Below are 18,748 nucleotides of genomic sequence, written 5' to 3'. Positions count from 1 at the left end.
ACACCCCTGCCCACTCCAGTCTAGCTTGCTTTACTGTTGAGACTAGTAAAGGCTTTCCAGGAGCTTTGCTTCGCTGCAGACTCCCATGCAAGGGAGTGACTGGCACATTGTTTGGAAACAGCACTATTTTCGGAGCTGGCAATAGCCTGTAATCACTGTGCTCATGTTATAATCATTGCCTCGTAATTACTAGGGCAATGTTTCCTGCTGGATCCCAGCCTCAAAGACCCTCCCGTGCAAATCTTGTTAACATCCTACCAAATATCTCCCCGGCAGAGGGAAGGCTAGCAGACTGGCAGGGCGCCATCCACTTTGTCAGCAGTGGCACAAAGAGAAAACACACACACAGAGAGAGGTCATGGGAGGCGGTGGGATGTTGCTCACTGTGCCTCCTGAGCAATGTAGGCCAACACATCCCCCTCCCTGTTTTTGTTATCAACAGCAACCAGATGAAGTCAGCGCTGCTCTGGGATTACCATTAAAACTCAGTTGCACTTCCTCTCTCTGTCTGTGGGATGCCCCCAGCAGCACAGCACTAGAAACCGGTGCATGTTTTGCCCAAACAAAGCTGAGCTTCTTTTCTGGCTCTCTGGCAAAGAGCTGAGCAATCGTTCAAGCCCAGATTTTGCACAGGGACTTGGGCACAGCCAGCTAGGTCAGCACTTGGGCATTTCCTCTAGACCACAGTCCAGCAGGCAATGTTTCAGCCTGAGGACAGAAATACATGTTGCTCCCCAATGCATGTAAACATGTAAAGCCCAATGGTTGCTTTTCTTAGGTAGGAGTTTTGGACTGGGAAGGGGGATGGAACTGGAGAGGGAGAATTTAACCCTTTCTCTGCCCCCAAATCAATTCTCCATCCAAGCTGCTTGCATCGCAACACCTCTGTCAGATTCCAGATGTACTTTTGAGGAAGCAAGCATGCATTTGAAACCACATTTTAAAAATATGTATTTTGGAGGTCCAATTTATTTCAGGTGATGTAGGCCATCTTTGAGTGTTTTAGAAATAAAACTGAAAGGTGGGGTTAAAACATCACTTACAGATAGATAGACTAGAGATTTATAGAGGTTTATAGGGAAATGGTTTGCATCTCCCTCCTGAAGCTGCATTTTTTAAAGAAAAGCAGCTGTTGGACTCTTTTTGCACATATTTTGCATATGAAATGCAATTAGGCTCCAAGGATGCTCCAGTTCCTGAGGGGCCCTAGGACAAATCCCGATGACTGCCACAAAATCAATCTCAATTACCCACTGCGCTATGGGCCTTTGATAAGTCTCATTCCCTTACAAGTCACTGAGACTACACAGTGGAATTATTTTAAGAGATACAAAAACGTCAACCAAGGACTCACAGACCAGCTAGTGTACTTGTGCTTCTATTCATCTCAGTGTGTATTATACTGCTACAACAAGAGCAAAGGGGCTCACAATACATATTCACAATAACATTAAGCTCTGGACAATGGAGACAGACATCCGCATTGCTATGCCACTCACCTTGCTAGGAAACTGCTGTATAATCTGTGGGGTGTATGTTGCATCTGATGGCTTCTTCTGTAGTGACACCACCACAAAGAGCTCAAAGAGCTGCTGCTCCTGGAACTCGATGAGGTCCCGCTCCAGAGTCTGGTAGTGTGGATTTCTCTTGGACTGAGCCTGTACCTGCAGCAGGCGCTTATGGCGACCTAAGAAAGACAAATGACCTCTTAACTGCTAAAGCCTTTTATCCTGAGTGAAGGAAGGGGAGGCAGCAACAGAGTGGAAGAAAGTTGAATGGTTAGGGGCAGATTAGCCAACATGGTGCCCTCCAGTTCTTGTTGAACTCCATCTCCCATCAGTCCCACCCAGCATGGTGAAAGCTCAAGGATTATGGGAGCTGTAGTTGGACACACATTTGGAGGGCAATACATTGACCTGGCCTGGATTAGGGAATTTACTCAAGGTCATGCAGACGGTCAATGATAAAGTTGGGAACAAGGCAAGCTCTGTTCTCCTGCATACCAGTAAAGGTTGGGAGGAGCAGTAAGCAAGAGACAGCTTGGTAGCAAATTATCTACACTGCCCAATCTGAGGCAAAACATACTAACATCTGAAAGCTACAGCACAAGGACAGAACTGGTTTCCTCCTCTCCACCATAGTGAGCTATCACAAAGCATCCCATTCTGAATGGGATTGGAGCAGTATTCAAAACTGCACCAACTGCAGTGACTTAGGCTTCATGTGGCCTGCATGTAAAAAGTTGCACTTCCTTTATTCCAAACCTGACTCCAATGTCTTCCCTCCCCACCTCTAGCACCTAAGAGAGGGTGCTTATCTGAGTACCCACACAAGACAGTTTGCAGGATGGATGGAGACATGACTTGACATTGGTGGGCACTACTGAAGTGTGTCCATGCTAGGCTACAGGCAAAGCTTTGCAGGCATGGAGAACAGGAAATGCTGGTGTGTCCAGAGCCACTGGTGCCAGCTAGAGCAGATGAGTCATGACACAGATCCAGTTTGGAGCCTGTTGCTCTAGTTGTTCTTCCTCCAGTGCTTATATGCAAGCCTGGGATAAAGGGCCAAACTCATTATGTATAATCTCACTCCAGTTACTCCTTTTTTCCCAGCAAAGGGCGTTTCACAATCTTGCAGGACCATACAGAGTACAGAAATGAATGGGCTAAAGAGGCGACACTGGAGATGCCTTTGGGAGGGGCGTGTGACCAGCCTCTTAATATATTTTACCACAAGAAGTTCAGTGACTACTTCGTAGCACCATGGAACTGGAGAGAAGCAGCCTCTGCAGCATCTAGATGCCCTAACTCTAACCTTTTTCTTTACGGATGTCTTCTCTTCACCTTTGGAAAAGGACACAACCGCTTTGGATGGAATCTATTCCCTAAAAGAGTTGGGTTTTTTGAGGGGAAACCTCCCTCCTTTGAGGGAACTCATTCCACACTGGCTTATGTGCAGCGACACCCATTCATGCCTGCCATGGGATTACCAGGTTTCTCAGAGGATTCTGGTCCACTTTCAAGGTTTATGCGGAGCAACAGCTAAGCTGGTTCGGCTTTGCTGTTGCCCTGTAAAAATCAAATGTGCCCTAGAACATGTCAAACAGTCACTAGGGAGAGGCTATCCTTTGCAAGAAAATAGTAATAATGACAGACAGGCTGTCTTTCAAGAAAGCCTTCCATAGTTGCTGATTTTCCCATCAAGCACCTGGAACTCCAGAGTTCATGAGGACACAGTTTGAAAGCCACCACCTGAGCTCTAAACATGCCCACTTCCTTCAGATATTTTTTTCCTGTTAGTCACCCCAATCCTTATTCTCTTCACTGGGATCCTAGGCATGAAGTCCTCATGCCAAAGTTTTAGTAGATATAGCTCCCAAGCAAGCTATGCTCTCCCCGGTGCTGGAAGAAATATGCATTCCCTGAGCTCCACAAGCAGCCAGGAATGGGGAACCGGTGGCCCTCCAGTTGTTAATGGTCTACAGCTGCCACCATCCCTGATGGCCAACCTGGCTGGAGGTAACATGAGTTGGAGACCAACAACATCCAGAGGGCCACAGCTTCCCATGCCTGCTCTAAGCATTCATAGTGAGCCCATTTTGCCACAAACAAATGGTCAATATTCCAAATACTCAAATGGTTCACAGAAGCTATATGCAGCCTGGCCATTTCTAGTAAATATACCAGCAGGTGATCCAGCAGCTATAATTATGCCCCATGAGCTGGCTCAGCCCTTGTGACTCACTCACTTTTTGGCAGATTCTCCGGTTCACTGTCATACCCATTGGTTTCACCTGAAACGATAGAGAATTTCCATCAGAATTTGCCAGCTGGGTGGGAATAGGAAATGCTGGAATGCAATTGACGCGCTGATGATCCATCATGGGCCTAAGGGCACCAAAAGCTGGGCACAGGTGCAACATCTGGCAAAAGCATCTGCTGCCACACACACTCCAAGTGTTAAACAAAGCAAATAAAACTCATCATATGGTTTCGAGGAGGCATCTTCCATGTTGTGCAATGTAAGGAAGCATCACCATAAATTGTTTAGCACTGCTAGGCAACTTGACAATGCTGATTTGCAAAATGCAGGTCACACAAAGAACACATGGCTCTTTTCTAGGCAGTTAAGCACATGCTGGGAAGAAAAGCCGCATAGAAAAACGTAGTAGCACAGTTTTTTAAAAATCAGGGACTACTTTATTCTTCTGCAATTTTAGTACAGAACCTTCTACATTATCCTAAGGTCATTAGAGGAAGGGCAGGATAAAAAAGGAGTAAGCAAATATTAAACATAACTCAAGAGTTGGCAAGTACATGCTTATCCCCACCAATGTTTGGATATCTGACTGGTAGAACTTTACATAACTCAAAATCTATACCTCTGGCTGGAGAAACTTCTTTTCCTGTCTGGGCCACCAACTTCACCCTCTTCTTCCCTCGTTTGGAGTCAAAGATTTCCTGAATCTTCAACACAAGCTGAAACCCAAAAAACAAAGTGGAAATCAAGAGGGGCCACATGTCTCCCAAGTATCCAGACAAGGACTGTAAAAGCTGGCCACTCACAGAGCCATATTGGAAAATTTTGAGGTGGGCAGCTACCAAACCCATGTCAAGGATGATCTGACCCATCTAGAAGGCAAACTGAATCATCTGACCTCCAGAAGAAACATACAAACGTGTAATTGAAAAGGATAACAAGGGATGTATATGGACGCTGCATATACATGCCACTAGGAGTCCTGACGTGGGCCTGATCTTGGGACCAGGTCACAGGGAGAAGTGAAACCTGTGAGCCACTAGAGAACTTCCCACAGTACTCTGTAGCATGAAGTGTTTGTTACATCTAAGTCTTGCGCAAAGGCACATTCAATTCCATGAACAGAGACCCAAGATTCATAACATAGGTTGGGTTGGCTTTCCAAAGGTGTGCCTATTTAGAGGATCAGGAACATGAAAATCTATATTCATGCTCCATTACAACCATGTTCACCATTCTAGAACCTGATTGCTCATGCGCTACTGCTGAGAGGGAACCACTGATGCTCTGGCCCCCTCATGCATCACTGCTGGCCGCAATCCAAAAATGTCTGGAGGGCCACAGATTCTCAAGGAAATGGCAGCAAGGGACCTCCCTTGCCGGGACTGAGGAACAGTTTGGTCCTGGAAAGGAAGGGAAGGACTGACCCTTCAAATAAAAGAGAGGGGAACATAGTTCCATATCTGGAGGCAGGCAGGCACTTAGCTACTGGGTGCCCCTTTTTTGAGTTACCTACTTTATGTTGTTCTAAAAAAAACCATGCACTAAGAGATGAGTGGTGGTGGCAGCAGCAGCCAAGCCCATCCAGCTCCATGTGTAGTATCAGGCGTCTCAAGCCACAGGCAGACAGAAAGCTCTTTGGCTCAGCATGTCAAGTCATAACCTGCTGGCGCTCTCATGTCCTGCGGAACTGCTTTGCTGCCTGAAAGGTGCGGCACGCAGGCCAAGTTCCCTCTTGCCCGGCTTGAAGAATGCATTCTACATTCCAAGCACAGGCCACAGGGTGGGGACCAGTCGTTCCCATCACCACCAGCAATGCACAAGTGCAAGAGGCAAGCGCCAGGTAAATCCGCTCACAGTCCCAACCCTTTCCCTGACCTCAGCAAACCCAAGCAGGGTCAGGCGGGCAGAGGAAGAAGGAACCGCAGCAGCAATCTGCTCGGCTGCCCCTGGGCCAGGGCGGTGCACAATGGCGTGCAGCACAACCCGAAAGCACGGCTGCCCTTTTGCAGGAAGCACTGCACTTCCTCCATCCATTTCCTCCTGCCTCTCTTCCGCTCCTGCAGAGTTTTCCCAGGGCTACACTGGTGTTTGTTGAGACGAAACATGCAAAATGCCAAAGGGGAAAAGGGGTGTGTGTGTGCATGAGACTTTCCACAGCTTTTTGCCACGGAAGCACTGTGATTTGGAAATGTTTTTCCCTGCCACACACTTTCTAAGCCAGCTGCCACAAACTCTGGCAGTCACAGGGCTGTTACATTTGTCAGCAGCTTCAAGAACCCAGGAAAAGTGGTTGAGAGCTGCAGATATGGCGTCAGGATGCTGGAACGTAGCACATGCTTCTCTGGTGGGGTTGACCAAGATTCTTTGCCACAGTGTGTTTGGGCATCACTCCAGCAATCTTGTGAGTTCAGAGTGAGAGAACAACATGCATTTTCCCTGTCAGTAAATTACTCCTTTACGTTTGGAGGCTGTTTAGGGGGTCTTTGTCTGACAAAGGGCACTCATGTGGGACATTTCATCATTCCTCTTGGCACAACGTTTATAATCATCTTTGCACACTCCAAGAAATGCTGATGTGTAACACTTGGAAAAGGCAACAAGTCTGGCCTGGGGAATATGCTAGCCTTCCCTCCTCCTACCCCCAATTCCCTCTGCCACAGAAGAAAGAGATTTCTACTAGGCTGCGTGGGCTGGCTCAGTCCTTTAGCCTAAAGTAGATGCCAGAATTGGGAGCTTTTATTGCTCAGGTCCCTAGCTAGACAACAATATCTGAATCACATCTTTTTTTGCAATGCTTTCTTACTGTAGGGTTACCAAGAGAACTGGTGTGTGTTGTGCACTGATTTTTTAAAAATACAGATGTATGCGAGGTGATATAAAAAGACCCCTAGCTGGACAGGAGTCCAATTTCTCCAGTGCGTAGGCAGCATCAGAAGCGAATCTTAGTTTGCCGACTACACCAGTCATGCATCTCTGTTACTCACTCACCCACGGGAGGGAGCGGCAGGAAACACATCAGGAAAATGATATTCAAGTTTTATGGAACTGTCTCATTCCTAATAAACTGCTCAGCAGCTTTAAGCCACAAAACACTTTGGAGGTTAAAATGTTAAATCCGGAGTAAGCCACTCGAGAGGAATAAGCTACATGAGTCTAGGCAGAATAAAATGAACTCAGGATCATACTGAGCCTTTACAAGCAGCATTGATCACTTGTTTAAAATCAGAATTAAACTTCCAAAGTGAATGGGGGTTAGCTGCGTATTAACTGCACGTTGCCACATACTGCCTGTGCCCACTTGCTAATCAGCCTGAATTATACACAGCAGGACAGCAGCATCCAAATAAACAAAGGAGTGAAATTAATTTAGGCATGGGCTTCCACAAGGAGGACTAGCTAGCTGAATGTTGCACCTAGGTGTGAACTAGGTTCAAATCACTGCTCAGCATTGCTGCAGAGGAAGGGTGAAGATCTCCTCGTGCTCAGGACCATTCCCAGAGCTGAGTGGTGTGGTGCATGAGCAGGGAAAGAAAGAAAAGACTCTAGCTCCTCTTGCTGCTTTCCCCCCGGGGGAAACCCCTCAAAGTTTTGAATCGTGCTTCCTCACCCGAGGTAGATTCTTCCTCTTCCTGCTTCCAGCCTCGCCTGCTTTGAAGAACTTCCACTCCGTCAGCGTAACAGGTAGAGTTGTGTCCTTTGGCAGCCTCCCACGCAGGCAGATCCTTGTGGTCTTTAGCTCCAAGGTTTTGCGGTGAAGGAAGTGTGGCTTCGGGGGTAGCTGCACAAACCCAAAAATAAAATAAAAACATGGTTGAGAGTGAAAAGGTTTCACTAGGAAAGTGATTCCCACTAGGCTGAATGTGGGCAGACACCAATAATGAACAAGAATTCTGCAAACAGGCTGCCTGCTTTTTATGGTAGTGACAATGAAGTAGAAGTGTCTAACAGGCATGGGAACAATCCCTGGTTTGGAGAAGAGCACAGGCCGAAAAGTCCCCTTAGTTGAGCAGTGGGGAAATCTAATTAGGCCTGCCTCCTCTTCCACCGCCTGTCCAATTCTCCCGATTTACACACCTGTGCATTTAGCAGGTGTTTAGCTTAGTGACTGTCCTCTTCCCCTAAAATCATTTGGGGGCAAAATAGCAGCTAACACAATCTCCCTGATTTGTCACTGGAGAAGCAGGGGGTGGGTGTCATTTCAAGTCAGTTATAATGGGAACCATGGACACAGGCTTTAAGTGCCTGCCAACACCTTTTCTTGGCTCCTCAAAAGTTGTTGGAACTCCAATCAGCCCCAGCCAGCAAGACCAACACTTCAGGGCTGGGGGGCCACAGGATGGGAAAGGCTAGCATTGTAAATGCGCCTCAGGCTCTTTCCTTCACAAGTGGGAGAGATGGAGAGGAAGCGTCAGCTTTCAGTCTTGAACAAATGCACTTCCCTATTTTATAGGTGGTAAAAGCACAGTGAGTAGGAGGTCTGAAAAGGGAAGCATACACAGGTGCACATGTTTAGGCAACAAAGTGCCTCCCCTGCACTGCTACAAAGACCCATGTGGTGCTGTAGATACCGGGCATATGGTTTAATCCCCAGGCAGCACAAGCTCCCCTCCACAAAAGAGTACCCTAGCGCATGTGTGTGGAGGTATGCTCCTAACCCACAGATCGTGAATGCGCTTCAGCATGCATGCACAATTTTCCCCCTTCCTCTTTTGTTTACTGCATGGGGAGTGCACAGTATTGTCTTCGGACAAGGAGAGATCAAGCTAATGCTAACACAGCATAGCGAAGCAGCATTTTACTCTCTAATGGTGAATTCACACACATGTGCAATCTTCAGTCGATAACTGTCAACAGTGGTGAAAGCCACAGTGTCACAGGTTTGCAATCACCCCAAACACACAAAACATTTCAATGGAAGCAGTTCAAACACTTAGAGAGCCAGTTTGGTGTAGTGGTTAAGAGCGGTAGTCTCGTAATCTCGTGAACCGGGTTCGCGTCTCTGCTCCTCCACATTCAGCTGCTGGGTGACCTTGGGCCAGTGACACTTCTCCGAAGTCTCTCAGCCCCACTCACCTCACAGAGTGTTTGTTGTGGGGGAGGAAGGGAAAGGAGAATGTTAGCCGCTTTGAGACTCCTTAAGAGGAGTGATAAAGCGGGATATCAAATCCAAACTCTTAGCTGAACGCCATTGAGTCTGTGCATGTCTGAACTTATTCCATCTTAGTCAACTGAATTCCTGTGAAATGCAGGGACAAAATCCAGCCTTAGGTGGGGATGCAGAGAACAGACATTGAGAAATGGGCCTTCACCTTGGGAGGCTTGATGGTGCTCCGGGCAGGAGGCAGCTTCCAAGCAGAGGGGATCCTCCATAGAGGCTTCACTTTGATGTCTTCATACAGGTTCTCCTTAGCAGGATCTAGGAAAAAGGGGTATCATGAAGGAGAGAGGCAGAATACCAAGATGCTTGCAACAACAAAAGGCACAAACTGGGACCATGTCTACAGCAGAGAAACGGAACCTCTGACCCAAAAGCCAGTCCTGGCCCACTAGGGGTTCCAATTCAGCCCACAAGGACCATTTTCCAGAACCACAGCCACCTGTCAATCAGCTGATGGGCAGAGGGGTGAATTCTACCTTGTTCTGCTATGCAAGCAAGTTCACCACAGGGAACTCATGCACAGAGCCAGTGGCTGCAGATAGCAGGTTTCAGCTCACCACCTACTGGTTGATGGGGGGGGCGGGTTCAGTCCTGCTGTGAAGCTGAAGCCCAACCACACAGGCAAAACTTGGCAGGTGGGAGGGACAACCCACCTGTCATTAAGATGTCAAAGGTCATGCACAGGATTTTCTTGATACAACAGACCAATGCAGCTACTGTTTTGAAAATGATTACTCTCTGGCTTTGGTATGCTACACACACACATACAAAAACACACAAACCAAAACATCAGAAATCTATCAATTTGTTCTCAGAGAGCTGAGAGGAAAACATCCTTTCCCCAAAGCTGTACAACCAGGAAAAGGCTCCTGAGAATACATCAATTATTTCTATCAAATAAAATGTGGCCCTTCAAATTGTTCTGAAACTACACAGAAATGGGGTGGGGGAGAAGAGACACTTAAAAAGAAAACAGGAAAAATAAGGAGGAAATGAACAGGACTGAAGGAACTCTGATACGATGGAAGAATGGGGCAGCTTGAGCAGGTTTGGGGGCTGCATAAAGTGGCATTAGGGCCCATAGGATGCCTACTTGTGAACTAATAGAAAGGAAATGGGGAGGAAGAAAGCACAAAGCAGCAGCATGCTCTGCAAATCCCCACACCCGCTTTTCTTCAATTTGCTGTTTTGCAGCAGAGAAGTGGTTTTTGATATCACTCTACAAACAGGCATCTATAAACATGTTCAACAGGTCAGCTTCAAAGTAGTACAATTCATTTCCTCCAAGTGAACTTTGCAACATACCAATAATGTCCTCATAGAGGTTGTCCTCCGATTGCGTGCAATAGAGGCGGACACTTGTGGTGCCATTCAATTCTTCATGGAGCTTTTGGTACTCCATGGCTGCTATCCGGTTTCGGTAACCTTGGATGTCCTCAAATTCAAAGGACTTTCTGCAAACAAAGCATAGAGTTGCCTTATCATCACACAAGCCTCACAAGCAATAACATGCCCATCTCCTATGTTTTGTTAAAGGGCTGCTGCCCCTGTCTAGAGCTGACTGAAATGTTTGTTTTCCTTTTGGAGAATTTTCAGCATAAAACTGCTCTTTTAGAAAAAGTAGTATTATGCAAGTTTTCAGAAAAGCTCCGTCTTCAGTTCTTCTCCATTCAGAACGTATAAAGACAATAGAAAGGGGTGAGATCATTTTTAACATAATTTCTCTCAGAAATTGTTTTTCATGCCTTAAGGCAGTGATGGGGAAACCTGTTCCTGCCCCAGGAGTTGCTGGACTCCCATCAGCCCCAGCCAGCATGGCAAGTGGGCAGGCATGATGGGAGTTGTAGTCCAACATACATCTACATTTGAACATATGGGTTGTCATAGTCAATTTCATCTAGACAACTATTTAGACTGATTATATTAATGTATACTAAAACAGGAATGCTGAAATACTCTTACTGTGGAAAGTCAGCTGGAAATTTGTTTTTGTTCTTTAATCTATCCCCCCCCCCCCATTTTTTCTGTTACAATTGAAAACAGAAATATTGAAAGGTGGGGGAGAACCTTTCTGATTTCCTGATGATGGAAGAATGAATGGGGGGAACTGAGAGAAGAGTATGCTTAGCTGTTCCCTAAGATGGGGGAAACCGCAATGATTAGGAACAGGACTTGCTACAATGAGCAATATCCACCACGGAGCGGGTGGTGCTGTGGTCCAAACCACTGGGTTTCATGGGCTTGCTAATTGGAAGGTTGACGGTTTGAATCCGCACGACAGGGTGAGCTCCTGTTGCTCTGTCCCAGCTTCCACGAACCTAGCAGTTCAAAAGCACGCCAGTGCAAGTAGATAAATAGGTACCACTCTGGCAGGAAGGTAAACGGCATTTCCGTGTGTTACGTTGCACCAGAAGCAGTTTAGTCATGCTGGCCACATGACCCGGAAGGCTGTCTGTGGACAAACGCCAGCTCCCTCAGCCTGAAAGCGAGATGAGCACTGCAACCCCATAGTCGTCTTCAACTGGACTTAACCATCCAGGGGTCCTTTACCTTTACCTACTTGCATAAGAGGAACCAGAGAGATCAACCTGGCACCCACCTCTTGGATCTGCTTCGGATTCCTCTGCTGACCACTCTCTGCCCAGTGTCATGGGAGGTTGAGGCAGGACAGCCACCATTAGACTGACGTTCTGGCGCCTTCCTCTCGGCATAGCCTCCATTAGGGCAATCTGTGTGGTCCTTCTCAGACAGGTATCGGAAAGTCCTTCGTGGTTTGGGTACCGGATTGATAGCTGGCCGCCCCTCCTGGCCTTCAACGTCACAGTAGATGTTCTCCAAGCTCTTTGTCGGAGCCAGGTTCAGCTCCTTCTCTGTTGAGCCACAGCTTTCCCGCTTCCTTTTCAGGTCCAAAGCCAGAGCGAGGACTTGGTCGGGAGGAAGGGCTTCTATCTGTTTCCACAGCTCCCGTGAGGTGTAGAAGTTCCCTGGAGGGAGCCTTTCCCCCTGCCAGTCCGCCTCATCCTCTCCTTCAGATATAACACCATTGGGGAGCTGCTCAACCAAGGGGCTCTCTGGAGCCTCTTGGAGCCTCTCCTCTTCCTCCTCAGTCACACAGCAGAGGCGAGAGTTTTCCCGGAAATCTAAGCCAAGGCTCTGAATGTTTGCTAGTCCTTCTGAATGCCTGCTGTGCCCAAGTCCCACCGTCTGTCTCCTGCTCTCTTGACCATACTTGACCCCAAAGTCCTGGGGCTTCTGTCTTTCCTCCTGGCAACCCCCTTGAGTCCGACCCTCCCACTGAGAAATCTTTTGTTTTATGTTCCGGCAGTGGCTACGAGACAGGGTTTGCACAGCAGTGCGGGAAAAGCCAGGATCTGTGCTGCCCGTGGGGTGCATGGCAGGCAATGTAAGTTCACATCACAGCACGTTGCCTCCCAGTTGCAGTGAGTGAGATTTGTAATTCCAGAGTCAAGATGCTGAGGGTTTCCAGTCAAATCCAGTTCGGAAAGTAATCCAACAACTGTGCTGAAAGGGGAAACATATTCTGATGGCACCCTGAAGAAAAAGAGAGAAACGGGACATCCATCAGAAGGGGTGCAAAACATATGCTTTGGACACCATCAACCAGTCCATCCTTCAGGTGTCACAAGACACTCTTGGTTTGTTGGTTTGTTTAAATTACTCCAATGGTCTTTCTGTACGTTGCAGGAAACCCAGATTTCCAATTGAATGTACACCTGACCTGGAATTCCAGCCTGTCCCAGCTCTCTGACAAGTGTACAATCCACATGTTTGCCTTGTTCACACATTTTATATTTTTAGGTATACCTTAAAAGCTTAAGCATATACCTAAATAACCAAACCAAATGTGCGCCTCTGCACATAAGGTAATAACTTCCTGAGCATGAGCAATAAACGGAAGTCTAACATTCCCAAGATGTGTCAGATATTGGTTTTGAATACCTCACCCATTTCAGCTTCCCTCAGATCTAGAAATTAAGCAGCCAGGTGAAACTCTGCACCCAGCCACCTTTCGTAACTATTAACTATATATTCAACTCTTTTAATGAATACAGCACTTAGCATTTTGAAACGTCATTATTATTCTCATTTTACAGAATGCTTCTATGTTCCTTTTGCTGTTACAACCTATCGGGTGCTCTTACTGTGAAGGTATTTATGCAAAAGCCTTTCTTCTTTCAATCCAGGAAGTAAAGAGAATAGAATGTGAAAAGGGAGAGGGCAAAGGGGAAAAAAATGAAGCTTCTGGCTAGTTCACTGCATATTATTGGGTGGCTGCAGAACTGAGGGCAACATAAAGAGAGCCTGCTGAAAAGACCAGTGGCCTGTCTAGTCCAGTATCCTGTTCTCACATTGGCCGAGCAGATGCCTATGGGAAGTCTGTAAGCAGCACCTGAGTACAACACCACTATCCCACTTGTAATTCTCAGCAACTAGCATTCAAGGGCACACTGCCTCCAACAATGGAGGCAGAATATAGCCAGGGAATTGCATGGGGGGGCGGGACTGCAGCCCATAGTCTAATTTGGGGGGGGGGGCAATAGGGGGGAGCCCAGAGGGAGGGTAGGCAAGAAGTGGGATATGGAAGAGAGAAGCTGAAAGGAGATGGGGGGCAGTGGCGTAGCGTGGGGGGTGCAGGGGGGGGCCGGCCGCACCGGGCGCAACATCTGGGGGTTAGGGTTAGGGGGCGCAAATCCACAGGTTAGGGGGCGCAAATCCACGGGTTAGGGGGTGCAAATTACTTGCCTTGCCCCGGGTGCTGACAACCCACGCTACGCCACGGGGGGGGGGGCGGAATTCTCTGCAAGGAATCAATTCATACCACTGGCAAGAGTGATCTGTTCCTCTCTTGGCAGCCTGCGGGGTGGGGAAGGCAGGAGATAGAAGGAAAGAGACACACAGAGAGAAGGGGGTTTCAGAAAGAGATAGAAGGGGTGGCCCCACTCACTCCTTTTTGGCTCTGCCCCACCCATGCTCACTCCAGCTAGGTCTACCACTGATCCTCAACAGGAGGGGGGGGGAGGAAAGCAGTGGGAAAGCAGCACCTCTGCCACCATCAGATTTTGGGGATCTGAACCACCATGGTTGAAAGGCGACTAAGTTACAACAGAACGAGCTGCAGCCCCAGAGTTTGCACAAGTGCTTATGCTTGCTTGGACTGGACAGGGTTTTCCTCAGTATGAAGTCCCACCACAACCACAGTCTTCTTTTGCTCAGCAGCACTCAGCACACTTGCTGAAAAGATGAACAAGGCCTCCCGAGTCCCAAGGCACAGCTGGAGGCTGATGCTGTCTGTATTTCACAAACAGGAAAACAGGTCGAGACAGTGATGCAACCCACCCACTGCCACTGCAGGCGGAGGTGGCAGAGGTGAGTCTTGGACCCAACAGAGCTGGTTCACAGGCTTCTGTCTGCCCCACACCCTGCATGGTGATGACAGGGCGATTGCTGTGTTTTCCCATCATTTGCACAGGTGGGTGAAAGAATCCTCCCAGGCCCAGTATTGCTTCAGATCCCAGTAAAGATCCTCTGAAGGCTGCCCAAGATGCTCTTGTAAGCCCTTAAGGTAAAGAAACTGAAGAAAGAGCACCAGGTGTTCTGGGGTTTGCTACAGCGTACTTACCGGTACTAATATATATCTTTGTGGTTGCACTCTCCAGGGCAGTTGCACAACACTGCAGGAACAAAACACCCATAATATTTTCCCATCTCCATAGGACAAGACCAGTGCAAGTGTTCTCTGACACCAGCAAATAAACAACCAACAACAACTGCACCACCCACCAGAAGTGGCATAAACCAGCAGCAGAGGTCTTCAAGCCAGCAGCCCTTTCTCTGCTCACAGAGCTACCAGGTTGTTACCAACACTCAAGAGAGACCTGGAGGGGGGACTGAGCAAAGCCTCAGGTGCAGAAAGGTTCCTGCTTTCAGAGACTTCAGGAGTCACAGATCACGTTTCCAAGCTTCCCTCTTTAACCGGGAGCTCTAGAAACTTGTACAGATGAGCGCTGACGATGGGGGTTCTAAAATGGCAAAGACCCTCAGCATTTTCCTTAGGATGAGCCATGGTTAATTTAGTCCTGATTAGGACAAGGGCATCAGAGACAGTGGGAGCTATCCAGTCTGTGGAGAACTCCTTGCACTGAATTTTAGTTTTACTTTTCAACAAGCATCCCACACCTACCCATACTGCTGCCCACATTGCTGCCCGGTGCTTTGACCCAGATGGAAATGCCCACCATTTTGCAAGACCCACCCTGACAGGCAAAGAAAGCCCTTCCCCTCCTCCATCAGGCTGTGCTGTTTTGCAAAGCAGCTGGGGCTCCCTTCCTTCCAGGGTTTCAGGAGGTTCCTTTCCAGTCCTACGCAGAAAATTACTATAAATAGGCCTGCCTCAAAGCATCCTGAGCATCTGGGAGTCGGCCTCTTCCACACACCCTTGTGTGGCCTTGATTAGCAGCAGCAACAATGTGGCCACTCCCCAAAGTAACAGGCTGGCACTGAGTGATAATTCTCCCCCCCCCACCCCACCCCAAAGGAACAGCTGCTGACATCTCTGGAGGTCATGGAGCCCAAGAGAAGCAAGGGGGTCTGGCTAGCTGGGGTGGCGGTGGGAGAGAGACTATGAATAAAGGAACCCAAATAGCGAGAAAACAAGATTGCCATTTGTTCTGATTCAGCTGTAAGGCATGGGTTTTCCCTAGAGAAAGCGCCTGCACACAAAAAACCACCACACACTCAGACACAGAGCTTTAAAGCCCACACCTGTGCCTAGAAACGTGGCACAAAATGAAGACTGGTTAATCTATACACTCAGCAAAACCAGGTGATCTTTCAGAGCCTGTACCATTTCATACTGGGGGAAGGGGTGTCCTATCAATGTGTTATGGTTTCCTCATGCAAAAAAATACTCATCCACTTTTAAAAAGAGGGGTACTTCATGCAGTTTGGCATCAGGAAATATGATGATATATCTTTCTGTGTAGAAGAGATTTTTGTTTTTACATGTGGGAGCATTCAGGCATGCTGCTTGAGCTTGAAGTGCTTACAGTAGAGAAAGAATTTTATCATACGTTGTTGTTTTGCTGAACACGTAAGTTCTGCTCTCTCACCCCATCCTATTCTGTTGCCTCCCCTCCCAACTGTCCTTCTCTGAAGGGAAGCAGCCTCTAAAAGATGGAAGCAAGCATACCAATTCAGCAAAGGCATCCTACAGCAATTTCTAACTATTACTATCATGGAGGTGATTCTGCCATGCTGACATCTTCAGCGGAGTCAAAGAAGGTTCCGTAAGCATTTGCACCTGCTGTTAGTCAGACCTCCCACTATAGATACTCCCTGATAATAATTCATCGGTCCCCATTAGGCAGTTGCCCAGGGTCCAAAACCAGAAACAAGCCTGATTGAGGGGGCGGGGAATCCTGTATGACTTAATCAGGGAAGCAGCACTCTCTCCTACCAAAACACCCCATGCAAATGGTATCTCTACCCCCACATTACCTCAGCAAACATGACCTTGGAAATATGTATTTGTCAAGATAATATGTAGTCTGAGTCTCAGCTCCATCCACCCACATCTGCAAAATGGGAATAATTACACTGGCCTACTTTATAATGCTCTTGTAAGGATTTTATTGTGTGATATTTTAGTGTATTTTTGGTTTCTGTGGAAGCCGCCCAGAGTGGCTGGGGAAACCCAGCCAGATGGGCGGGGTACAAATAATAAATTATTATTATTATTATTACTAAGCTAATGTACATCAAACAGCTCAAGCACTTGAAAGCAGGGGAGGCTGGGGGGGGGGGCTGTGCTCTTCCAGGTGTTGTTCGACTACCGCTCACATCATTCTTGATCATCAGCCATGCTGGCTTAAGCAGTTGGGAGTCCAACAATATCTGCAGAGCCACACGTTCCCCACCCTTGTCCTAAAGTAAATATTAAGTATTTTTATCAGTATCATCATCAAAGGTTGAAAAGCAATGTGAAACAAAGGAAAACATATGCTACATTACAGGGACAGTGCTCTTCATGTGTAATAATTAGCTCTCCCTGCGTACCTACAGTGATATAAATGCAGTTGAGTGGTGGTAATTACTATGGCTTAAACACCAGTGTGGATCTTTGTTAACTTATCTTCTGATTGGAGCTGAGCGTGAGAAGCTGAGTCAAGTAGTAATACCATGTAAAGCAGGTTCAGCTCCTACAGGTTGCAGCACATCACACAGGTAACAACTCAGGACATCAATTTTTTTAAAAATAATGTGATATAGCCTCATAGATCTTGTGCAAAAACAAGAGCTGCCACATCTGTGTCTCATATGAGCCTTACAGTTTCAGAGCTTAGCTTTGCATGGGGCTTGATCCAGTGCAAGTGGCCTGCACCACACTCTCAAAGAACTCAGCAAGAAAGGGGAGCCTTTCTTCTCACTGAAATATATTTAGACCTTGATCCTCTCCTACTTGCCACCAAAATATGTTACTTCAGTTTCACCAAGAAAACTGAGGGTCTTCCTTGTTCAATAATGTTGTCAAAGACAAAGCAGCAGCAACATTCATACACATACAGTAATTCTACTGAGAATACACACAAGCCAGCTACGACTGTTTTTCCCCATCCCAATTAACTATATCGGTTTAACACCACTATATTTTCTTAATATAACACCACTATATTTGCAACTAATCCAGAATGCGGCAGCTAGACTGGTGACTGGGGGTGGCTGCCGAGACCACATAACACCGGTCTTGAAAGACCTACATTGGCTCCCAGTACATTTCCGAGCACAATTCAAAGTGCTGGTGTTGACCTTTAAAGCCCTAAACGGCCTCGGCCCAGTATACCTGAAGGAGCGTCTCCACCCCCATCGTTCTGCCCGGACGCTGAGGTCCAGCGCCAAGGGCCTTCTGGCGGTTCCCTCACTGCGAGAAGTAAAGCTACAGGGAACCAGGCAGAGGGCCTTCTCGGTAGTGGTGCCCGCCCTGTGGAACGCCCTCCCATCAGATGTCAAAGCGATAAACAACTACCTGACATTCAGAAGACATCTTAAGGCAGCCCTGTTCAGGGAAGTTTTTAACGTGTGATATTTTAGTGTATTTTTGGTTTCTATGGAAGCTGCCCAGAGTGGCTGGGGAAACCCAGCTAGATGGGCGGGGTACAAATAATAAATTATTATTATTATTATTATTATTATTATTATTATTATTATTATTACATCCTGGGATCTGTTGCTTTTATGAGAGTCCTCAAAGGGTTCTCCAATATGGCAAAAGCAGATGTTAATTCAAAAAGAAGATGCACAGCACAGCAAGCCCATCATCACAGCTGAACTGTCAGATGGGCACACCAGCAAATCAAATGCTAGTTCTCCATCTTGTCTCTCGCCTCCCTCTATCATTTCCTCACCCAGTACTCCCTCTTCCTCCTCTTGCATAGCTGCCTGGAGAATACCAGCAAGGAATCAATTCAGCAAGGAATCAGTGCAGTGGGAATGGGTAACCTGTTGGCCATCATCCCTGACCACCAACCATGCTTCCTGGGGCTGCTGGGTGTTGTAATCCAATAATATCTGGAAGGTACTAGATTGTTGAAGGCTGTTCTACCAAGATGCTCACGGTTTATGTTGACAGTGTGGCCAACTTCTAAAAAGAGAGCTGCCAGAGCTTTGAACTGGCTGAAGACCCGACCATCTGTGGTGGAAGCCCAGCTCCTTGGCAGCAAATGTGCAGAATGAGGGGGAGTTTAGGTTTAATAAGCAAGTTCCTCCCATTCCTCCAACTGCAGGCAGCCAGCGTCCTTGACTCGTCTTTTG

At 47.4% G+C, this 18,748-nt stretch overlaps 1 protein-coding gene across 1 annotated transcript in view; it reads right to left on the bottom strand.

The window, feature by feature from the left end:
- Window positions 1-18,748, bottom strand: part of DENND2C (DENN domain containing 2C) — a 56,864-nt gene that overhangs the window by 16,386 nt on the left and 21,730 nt on the right. The window contains exons 2-8 of the mRNA XM_081009815.1: window positions 11,520-12,472; window positions 10,226-10,374; window positions 9,072-9,178; window positions 7,370-7,540; window positions 4,382-4,478; window positions 3,749-3,793; window positions 1,500-1,687 (exon numbers count right to left, since the gene is read on the bottom strand). Of these exons, the coding sequence (XP_080865941.1) occupies window positions 1,500-1,687; window positions 3,749-3,793; window positions 4,382-4,478; window positions 7,370-7,540; window positions 9,072-9,178; window positions 10,226-10,374; window positions 11,520-12,313 (1,551 nt within the window). The 5' untranslated portion in view covers window positions 12,314-12,472. The remainder of the gene's footprint in view (window positions 1-1,499; window positions 1,688-3,748; window positions 3,794-4,381; window positions 4,479-7,369; window positions 7,541-9,071; window positions 9,179-10,225; window positions 10,375-11,519; window positions 12,473-18,748) is intronic.

Source organism: Podarcis pityusensis (genome assembly GCF_964106645.2).
Source record: "Podarcis pityusensis genome assembly, chromosome: 6".
NCBI lineage: Eukaryota > Metazoa > Chordata > Lepidosauria > Squamata > Lacertidae > Podarcis > Podarcis pityusensis.
The sequence above is the reverse complement of the archived record's forward strand: the minus strand, read 5'-3'. Positions and strand labels throughout refer to the sequence as shown.